Source organism: Serinus canaria, chromosome 1 (genome assembly GCF_022539315.1).
Source record: "Serinus canaria isolate serCan28SL12 chromosome 1, serCan2020, whole genome shotgun sequence".
Lineage (NCBI taxonomy): Eukaryota > Metazoa > Chordata > Aves > Passeriformes > Fringillidae > Serinus > Serinus canaria.
Genome location: NC_066313.1, coordinates 24,942,279 through 24,952,448, shown reverse-complemented (window position 1 = coordinate 24,952,448; position 10,170 = coordinate 24,942,279). Strand labels below are relative to the sequence as shown.

General features: G+C 46.3%; 1 protein-coding gene across 1 annotated transcript; it reads right to left on the bottom strand.

The window, feature by feature from the left end:
• Positions 1-2,371: 2,371 nt before the first annotated feature.
• NDUFB4 (NADH:ubiquinone oxidoreductase subunit B4) lies at positions 2,372-4,737 on the bottom strand. The gene is made up of 3 exons (XM_009102593.4): positions 4,493-4,737; positions 4,102-4,248; positions 2,372-2,537 (listed from the first exon to the last, which is right to left on the bottom strand). The coding sequence occupies exons 1-3, from the start codon at positions 4,691-4,693 to the stop codon at positions 2,472-2,474; spliced, it is 414 nt and encodes a 137-aa protein (XP_009100841.2). The 5' UTR covers positions 4,694-4,737; the 3' UTR covers positions 2,372-2,471.
• Between the last annotated feature and the right edge of the window lie 5,433 nt (positions 4,738-10,170).

Sequence of the window (10,170 nt, the reverse complement as noted above, 5' to 3'; positions counted from 1 at the left end):
AGGTCTAAATGTTTCACAGGCAGAGATGAAGAGCTTGTTTTCTGTTTGGGACCTTAATTATCATCCAGTGACCTACAGGCTTGAATTTCTCTCATAGAGAAGCATCACCAAAGCATATATGGGTGGTAACACATCAGTCAACAGTAAAATTCCACAAAGCACACTCACTTTCCTACCTCCACCCTAGATATCTGAAGGGAAACTTCTCTTCCTTCCTCACTGCACCCAGCACCACTGCTCCAAACATCAACCCCACCTCCAGCAGCATGGCATCTCATTCCTAGCAAGAAAACAGCTTGGAGAGTTCTGGAAATAACAAGAGATAAAAGTAGGGCAGCCTTTCCCCAAGCACCATGCTAAAATCTGCAGGGATGTAGCATCAGAGACTCAGGGCTGGAAAGGAAAGGGCTGTGTCAGGTGCCACGAGCATCAATCCAATGCTGCCCTAAAAGACCAGAGGCGCTCTGCTCATCCACAACCCATCCTGAAGCATTTGTTCAGCTGGCCTGAAACAAATACAGCTGCAAGGGAGAATTTACATGTGTGGCAACTCAAGTTCCAATTAGCTGAGGAAATGGGTCCTGGGAGATCAAATTAGTTTGTGGCAGCAAGAATAGCTAATTTAGCATGCTCAGACAAGCAATTATTTCTTTCCCTAAATACCACTCTCCATGCACTGATGCCTCTCTGCACTGGTCCACAGCCTTATCTTGTAATATCATTTGTGACAGTCTTTTAGGAGCTATTCTGGAGAGAATAATATGGGTTTGCTTTAGTTAAACTAGCAGAACAAGCTGCAGAAACTGGTGCAAAAGGGTTGCTGGGAGCACATATGGGATTGCAAAACCTAGCACTGACTAGTCCAGTTTCTGTACCCAGCATTAGTGCCAAGTTCCACACAGCCTGAATGCTTCATGGCCCACACAAGAAGAGCTGCAATAGGAAACACTTTTAAAAAATTAACTAAAAAAAAAACCAAGAAAACCCCAAAAGCAAAAAAAACCAAAAAAGCAAAAAACCAACAAAAACCAAACAAAAACAAACAAACAAACAAAAACCCCAAGCAACAAACCCACCATCAGAAAGAAATCACACAGTGAGAGTGATTTTATTGTGAGGGTGACTGAGCGTGGGCACAGGTTGCTCAGGGAAGTTATGGAGTCTCCATCCCTAGAGATACTCAAAAGCTACCTGTACATACATGGTCCTGGACAAGCCACTTTAGATGGCCCTACTGGAACAGAGGGTAGGACACAGATGAGCTCCAGAGGTTCCTTCCAACCTCAGCCACTTAGTGATTATGTGGAAAAGCTCATCAACTCACTCTGCTGGAGAGTGACGGCAAATGGCACATTTACATCTTCATCGTGCAGGAAAAGAAATGCAGTAGACCTGTTTTTGCTGACTTCATACTGGCTTCTTTTCCAGCAGGCAAAGGGAAGTTTACAACTTTTGTATCAGACTGAGCTTCTGGCATGAACCTCAGTGCCTGGGAAGAAACCAGTGACATAGTCTCTGAAGAATGAGGGTTGTTTGGAACATGATGGCACCTACAGGCCACGTAAAAATTCAAGTATGCATCAAAAAATCTTTTCTTTGCACTCATACTTCAGTACATTGGCAGTAACAATTCCAGAGTCCTCTGTACCACTTGATCTGGGCAGGAAAAGCTTGTGTTCTTGTAAGAATAAACAGAAAAGGCATCTTTGCAGGCATAAGATTCAGTTATACTTGGTGGTGGATTTTTTTTTTTTTGGAACATAGCCCTCTTACAGGGATGAATTCTCCCATACTACAAGATAGTCAGTGTTAAAGTAAAAATCCTTATCCTACACCTCTTGTCTCCCATTCACAGGAACCACAGAATTAGTGGAAATTCTGGTTATATACAGCATGACAACAGTGAGCTCACTATTTCTATAGCTGGTACTAATAAAAAACAGAAGTTTATTGCAATAAACAAAGACATGGTTTAGGATTGTAGTTCATGAGGGAAAAGAAAAATTAGGTCAACTTATTCCGAGTAGTCAGGCAGACTCCTAAGTTCTTAAAAATGTATCATACAACTTGCCTATTATCCAGTAAGGGCAAACCACACAGCCAAAGTGACACCAAAAAGAAACATCTAGAAGGCAAGCAGTAGTTCCTTTAGGAAACTGCTTTGGTCTTGCTTAGCATTTTAGCCTGCTACTAATTTCAAATTTCAACCTTCCTGGACAACAGCAACTTCCATAGTTTAAGAAGATCCTCTGTATGTACACCATAGGAGTACAGCAGCTGAGTTCCAGCCACCCTCTCTGTATCCATATGGTTTAGACATGAAGATCCTATATTTTTGCACTTCCCATGATTTTTAAAGATGCAAGACAACCAACAAGCAATTAAGATTTATTCTTGTGACAGAGAAAGGTCATCACATAATGCATCTTATTTTATTTCTATCCCAAGAACATCACTGCAATTCCAGGGACTTAGAGGAATACACTGAGCGGCGATGGCTTGTGTTTACCTTCCTGGATATGCTTCTCTTTACGATCCTGTGGAAGAGAGAGAACATTTATCACCATCCTACCACAGAAAGACTTCCAATCAGCCTGGGATAACAGAACACCAGTTCTAGTACTTCAGCATGGACTACATGAAGGCAGCACCATTTAGGATTTTAAGGGTCTTTTTCCTCCTAAGCGATTCTTTGAGCACAAGCTGTTTAAAAGTAAAAGATAACAAGGCACTTAGCTCCACCTACTGAAGACCTGCTCAGATTGACCTCAAGTCTAGGTACTCTCACAGGCCAGCAGAGACCAATTCCTGTAAGGCATTTTTCACCAAACTAGCTGTGTCTCAGCATTTGTACCTTAGTTTCTATCTCCTCCTTCTGGCTGAATAACCCAGCTCAGAGATCTAATTATGGAGAAACTTCTTAGTAACTTGCCTAAAAGCGCTTGTGCTCACTTCCTACCCGTTTGTACCTCACTCTGCAGTCATGTACCTTTCTGACAGGTACCATTACAGCACACAGGCACTGAGGATAATGGCCAGATTCCTTCTGCTGGATAAAACCAGAAGATTTACTTAAAACCTGGTAATTTATCTCTTGCCTTCCCAGACACACAGCAAACATTCCTCAGAGAAAAGACTATGACTACCGTGCCTTACGTACTACCAGGAAAACAAGAAGAATCCCCAAACATCACTAAAGGAACCACAATAAAAGAAAGTAAATTATCCTGGACTTCAGCAAGGCAAAATACTGCAAAAGTACTGAAGTCTCAAGAACATTTATATCAAGATGCTCAGCATGTTTTCTAAAACCTGAATTTTCAATTCTCTCAGGCAAACACTCCCTACAAACATTCTGTTAATTTATGTTAGTGCTTCGTGGTTTATGATTTGATCTAAAATGCTACTTCTGTGCAAAAGAGGGAAATAAAAGTGGTTTACACCAGCCACAAATTCTCTACTAAAAACAGCCCCTGTCGGCCTGTTAGCATTTTTTTTATGCATGTATATAGCTGAGTTTTTTCATAATGATCTACCATTGCTTAGATACTGACACTCATAGTTCAGGAGTTAGAATAGAAGCAAGATAAACCTTCCAAATTATTAGAGTGTCCAGCTGGCATCAGACACTGCAATTGGCATAATTACTCCTCCCCATTTGCTTCACTAAATTAGAGAAATGGTCAAGCAACTGCAGAGAGATATTGCTAGGTCTGCCATCCATAATCTTCCTGTGTATTTTGAGTTCAAAGCTATAGTTAATGCATGTCAACTGCTGAAAATAAGAGTAACTTAGGATGAATTTTCACTGAGTGCTACAGAGAGCTTTGTGACTGCAAAATAGCCTGATCAGGCAAACTGTGACTGGCCATAGCCCCAACGGTACAAAAAAGGGCTCTCAGAAAAACAAGACTCTGCAACCAGTAACAGGCTTTGAGACAGCAGGAGGCTCACTACAGCCTTCCTTCCCTCACTGCTTCAATGGTATCTATCATTCTTAGGTGCATGAGGATCCCACAGACTGAGACTCCAAGCAGATGTACATTTTACAAGCTGGTGTTTGTGGTGTTCGCTGACGTTCAGCGTTCTCGGCCGACTTACCCTGTCAGCTTTTAAGACAAAGATCCAGAAGAGGAAGGGGCCTAACCCATAAACAGCTCCTAGAAAGGACGTCCTGGGTGTCGGGCGGAAAGTAGGGTAGACGTTCTGCGATTTCGCATAGGCCCAGCGGATCAAGGCGGGGTTTTCCTGGGGGGCAAAGACAACAGCGGTGAGGCCCGCGGAGCTCCGCAGCGGCCCCTCCACCCGGGGACTGAGGCCGAGGCACACCGGGAAGGGCACCAAGGTCACGGGGAGGGCGGCAGCGTCCCGCCGGCACGGCCCCGGCCCCAGCACGGCCACAGCGCGGGCCCCGCTCCGGGACGCCGCCGGGTGAGGCGGGCGAGCCCCGCGCTTCCCCCGCCGCCCCTCGGCCCGCTCCGTCCCCACTCACGATGATGGCGGGCGCGTTGGGGTCGTTGAGCTGCAGCAGGTACTGCCGCTTGAGCCGGGAGCGGATCGCCAGGCGCTCGGCCTCGGCGCGGAGCTTCTCCGGCGATGTGTCGTAGGTAGCGGGGTCGAGCTCGGCGGGCAGCGAGACGTAGCGGTTCGGCCTGTACAGTTGGGCCGCCAATGGAGGCGGTGCCGACGCCATCTTGGAGAGCCGGCCCTGCCGGCGTGGGGGCGGTGCCGGCCCTGCCCCGCCCCCCGCTGCGGGAGCAGCCACCGCCCCTCACAGAGCCCGGGCCGCTGAGTGGTTTGGACTGTGGGGATGGTGAAGTTCATCCTCTTCCTGCACCGCTGCCGTGGGCAGGGACAACGTCCACAAGACCGGGTTCATCAGAGCCCCATCCAGCCTGGCCTTGAATCCTCCAATGGATGGGGCATCCACAGCTTCTTTGGGGAACCTGTGCCAGTGCCTTACCATGCTCAGGGTAGAGGATTTTTTCTGTAATATCTAACCTAAACCTACTCTTTCTATTCGAACCCATTCCCCCTACTCCTGTCACTGCATTCTCTTGTAAATAACCTTTCCCCATCTTTCCTGTGAGTTCCCTTCCAGGTACTGGAAGGCCACAATTAGGTCACCTCAAAACCTTCTCTTTCCCAGGCTGAACAAGCCCCATTCTCTCAGCCTTTCCTCGTGGGAGAGGTGCTCCATCCCTGTGATCATCTTGTTGGCCTCCTCTGGACTCGCTCCTACAGGTCCATGTCGTTCCTGTGCTGGGGTGCCAGAGCTGGATGCAGTGTTCCAGGTGGGGTCTCACAGAGCACAGAGGCAGAATTCCCTCCTTTCTCCTTTGGATGCAGCCCAGGACACGTTTGGCTTTCTGGGCTGTGAGTACCAGTGGCCAGAGCGTGTCCAGCCTCTCACACAGCAGCACCCCCAAGTCCTCCTGGTCAGAGCAGCTCTCGGTCTGTTCATCCCCCATCCTGTGTTGATACTAGAGTTGCTCTGATCCAGGTGCAGCACCTTGCACTTGGTCTTGTTAAACCTCATGAGAGTCCCAGCCTGTCTTGGCCTTACCCGGCCTCACCTGCTGTGGTTCAGAGCATGTCAGCAGCTGGTTTTGTTCTCACAATAACAGGCCCAGCAGGTAATTTTTTCCTGTCCCCTGCAATTAAAATGGCCTTCAGGATGGGTCACAGGTCAGGAGTGTTGACCTCTTTGAGTCTGCTGGGACAAGGGGGTGCCATTGCTGTTGGGGTGTTTACTGCCCTTTTGAACAGTATTTCTGTTTTAGAAAGTGTAGTTAGATCTTGGGACTTTAGCTGGTCAGAGTGACCCTGAAATACGTCAGAAAGTCTCTTTTCCCAGCCTGGTGCTTGGAGATTGAGTTAGAGCTCTTCATTTCTAGGTCTCAAGGTTGTTTATTGTATCTTATCTATAACATTCTTTCTCCTGACTTGCTGAGGTCTGCTCAACAAGACAGAGGCATTCTCCCTGCCCCCAGGGTGGTGTTATCTTTTTATACTAAAAACTACAGGTACAATATTTACAATTACTTCCCACTACCTATCACCTATGTTAGACAGTGAGCTTCTATTCTAAACCAATCTAAAAGTGCCAACATCACAGCAGAAGATGGAGGCCAAGAAGAAGGAGAAAGGCTGGACATGCCCAGATTCCTCCATCTTGCCCCCTGAACCCCCATTCTAAAACCCCAAAATCTATTTTTCACACTGTGATAAATTCACTATCATTCTACTTAAATATTTGTGGCTTGTAATTCTTCATATAAGGTTGGTAATTGTTTTTTCCAAAGGCTAAATCAAAGGCACAGGGGTCTTGGGCTCTGTGCCAAGGTCTCTGAGCCCCCTGGCCAGGGGCTCGAGTCCTCCAGGGCAGACAGAGGAATTTCCTGGGTTCTGACAAACTGCTGAAAATAAGTCTCTTAACATTACGGGATCATGGAATCACAGAATATTCTATGTTGGAAGTGACCTGCAAGGATCAAGTCCAACTTAGCCCTGCTCAGAAGCATCCCCAAGAACCACACTATGTGCCTGAGAGCATTGTCCAACCATTTCTTGAACTCTGTCAGGCTGGGCGCTGTGACCACTTCCCTGGGGAGCCTATTCCAGTGCCCAACCACCCTCCCGGTGAAGAACCTTTCCCTAATATCCAATGTAAACCTCGCCACGCTCAACTTTAGGCCGTTCCCTTGGGTCCTGTCACTGTTTGCCAGAGAGAAGAGATCAGCACCTGTCCCTCCACTTCCCCTCATGAGGAAGAACTACAATTAATTTACACTGTCAGTGCTACAGAGAGCTTTGTTATAGCTACGTTTGAACATTAATTAATTTTTGAACTGAATAAAAAATCCCTGCATTTGAACAGTATTCCATGTTACACAAGAGCTATGTTGCAGGCAGACTGGTATTTGCAAAATCCCACAGTTACTGGCTTTCAGCTTCAAATTGTCCCTTTGATTCTTTACCCAAGGCTGAGCTGACTGGACAAGCTGCCCGGTAACCTCCAGGATTCTCTAGAGGTGACTCACTACCTTGACAGGTTCAGGATTCACCCTCTTCTTGGTGAACACTGGGCAAAGAAAACAGGGGTTTGACTGGTATCAGTTTGGCTAGCATGTGCCCAGGTGGCAGAGAAGGCCAATGGCATCCTGGCCTGGATCAGCAATGGTGTGGCCAGTAGGAGCAGGGCAGAATCCGGATTGTCCTCCTGTACTCGGCACTGGTGAGGCCCCACCTTGATAATTGTGAGCAGTTCTGGGGCCCACTCTACAAGAAGGACATTGAGGTGCTGCAAAGTGCCCAGAGAAGGGCAACAGAGCTGGTGAAGGGTCTGGAGCACAAGTCCTGTGAAGAAAAGCTGGGGGTGTTTAGTCTGGAGGAAAGGAGGCTCAGGGGGGACCTTATTGCTCTCAATAATTACCTGAAAGGAGGTTGTGGCCAGATGTGGAGTGGGTCTCTGGTCCCATATAGCAAGTGACTGGACAAGAGAAAATGGCCTCAGGTTGTGCCAGGGGAGGTTTAGATTGGATATTAAGAAAACTTTTTCACCAAAAGGATTGTCTAGCTCTGGAACAGGCTGCTCCAGGAAGTAGTGAGCCTTCTCTGTAGATATTCAAAAGACGTGCCATGTGGGGACACTGTCTAGTGATTGACTTGGCAGTACTGGGTTAATCATTGGACCTGATGATCTTAGAGTTATTTTGCAACCTTAGTGATTCTTAGGCTTTGTCTTTAAGAGGTTTTTATCTTGTCGGTATTAAGAACTTTGGTCTCCAGTGATGTAAAGACAATGCAAGTTGTCTTTCTGGAAACAAAGTAGCTAATAAACAAGTTTAATGTTATGTTTTCTTCTTCTAGTCTACAAAACAGTGATAGCTATGCTGATTGGGACCCAGTAAGTTGCTGTGCATATAGAGTCATGGCCTGATTCATTCTGTGCTAACTGCAGACTCAGATAATGTTGGATGAGGGATTACAATTTCCTCCTAAGCATACATAAAATAATAATGCTGACTTTATTTAAGATACTGTGCTTTGGCACTGCAATAATAGAGCACAAGCTCTTCCTTACATCTTCCAATTTCACTCCTTTTCCTAAGTACTTAGAAAATAAATGACCTCCTTTTAGTCTGAACAGCTAATTAGGAGTTGTGACTTGCTTTCAGCAGGATGAAATACAAGTTGGATGTTTCTTCAGTTTGTGTACCTTGAGCACCCCCACCATAACACACAGCATTAGGTGCATTTCCCTCTCTCAAGTACAAGCTTGTAGTCCTCTCAGATATCCCTCCAGCTTTCACAGTCCTATTTTCTTCACAAACATGTGTCTGCAAATCCAAGTGAAAACCAAGCTGCTTCATCCACAGCCAGCTCCCAGGGAAGTACTTAATATGCCCTGTTGCTTTTTCTCCCAGGGCTTTCAACTTGGGTCGGTGGCTCCTATAGCATGGAAAAATATACTCCCTTTACTTCCCATTTTGTGACCATTAGATTAGTGAGCTCAGTGTCTCCAGCTCCATGGTTTGTATCTCTTCATAACCAGCATGTAGAGAGCTGCTTTAGCAGCACGGTACCTATACCAGCAGCACTGCCATGTGGCACTCCTGTGGTACTTTCATCTCGGAGAGTTCCCAAAGACTTGGCAGTCTGTCTCCCAGCCCCTGCACGGCTTGCTGCTCCTCCCTGCTCTCTCTTATTTCTTAATAAAAGGACACGTGCAGCCTTGAAACAGATTGATTCCTGGCAGAAGCAGGAGTGCAGATTGGATTAGCAAACTGGGAAGAGTTAGCTGCTCTGTGGGAAGTGGTGGGTTTTTTTCCCTCTTTGCTGCATCACAGAGTGGAACAACAGACTCCTGTTCATGCAGCTCTCCCAAAGGACTTTAAAACCGCCAGATGCCTTTGCCCCAACCCTCTGACTCCCGAGGCCTGTCAGTAGTGGTATGTGATGGTTCCTGTGGGCAGGAGCAGAGGTGGTCTCGTGGTGAAGTCATTTGGCAAAGGCAGCAGGTTCAGCTCCAGCCGTGTTGGAGAATCTTTGTGATCTTATCAGTGCAGGTCCAAGCTGTGCCTCTCCCCAGAGCTCATAGCTGTGAGTGTGCATGCTTGGCATGCAAACAGTGCTGGAATTAATTCTACTGGGAGAAAAGCAGAAGGTACAAAGCAACATTTCCATTAACAATGTAATGTACTGTATTAGAAAACCGAGCGGCCAGCTGCTATGCTGAAAGCACCTTTGCATTTCATCTCTAGCTGCTAACTCATCCTCCTTCCCAAAGGATCAAAATCCTCACAGGAAGTCTTTTCTGAGAGATGGCACTTGTTTCATGGGGTAAGAAAATAACTAAATCCCTTCAAGAGAAAAATATTCTTTGTCACTGAAGCCTGTGCATTGCAATTTGTTGTTTTCACTCTTCCAGGGGTGAATTTGTGCACTTTCTTTGTTTTGTAACAGCCATGTTTCTAACTTAAAAACACATCCTTCAGCAAAAGCCTGAGTCACCAATAGTCAGTGTGTGACCCTTGCATAAAGCAATGCAGGACAAAGACAGAAATGCTGCAGACAAAGCACTTGACTGAAATCAGTGATTGTTTTTTCTCCTGCTGACAGGAACTGCTGCACGCAGGGAGAAATGCTGCGGTGGCAAACTGTCTCCTGTGCAGACCTCCTGCATCATCTGCTCCTCCTGTGGCAGCTGCTGAACACAGTCTTGCTGCTGCTGCAAACCACCTCTGAAACAAAAGATTTTGCAAGAATGAACGAGACCCTTCTTGTCCTGTTTTGTCAGCCAGATCTTGAAGCTCCTTTGACTTTTCTCCTGACTGCCAGTGTTGACCTAAGGCAAGCAGCAGGAATATAAAATAGGCTCTAGTAAGGGTGGGGCCAGTCTCAGTAGGGCAGCACAGGCTTGAGCTAGAATATACTGGTCATTAAACCCCATCCTCGTGGGCTCACACACCAAGGCTTAACAGGTAAGATCCCAAGTGGTTTTCTTCTTTTTAATTAGGACTGATGTTTATTGAATGTTCAAGGTTGGCAGTATTAAGTGAAATTGACAATTCTCCTATGAAAATGCCTTTGAAGTTTACATCATGTTTTCTTTGCCATCAGCAGTAACCAAAATGGAAAGAACAGTCAAGAAAATTAATCTTTGTC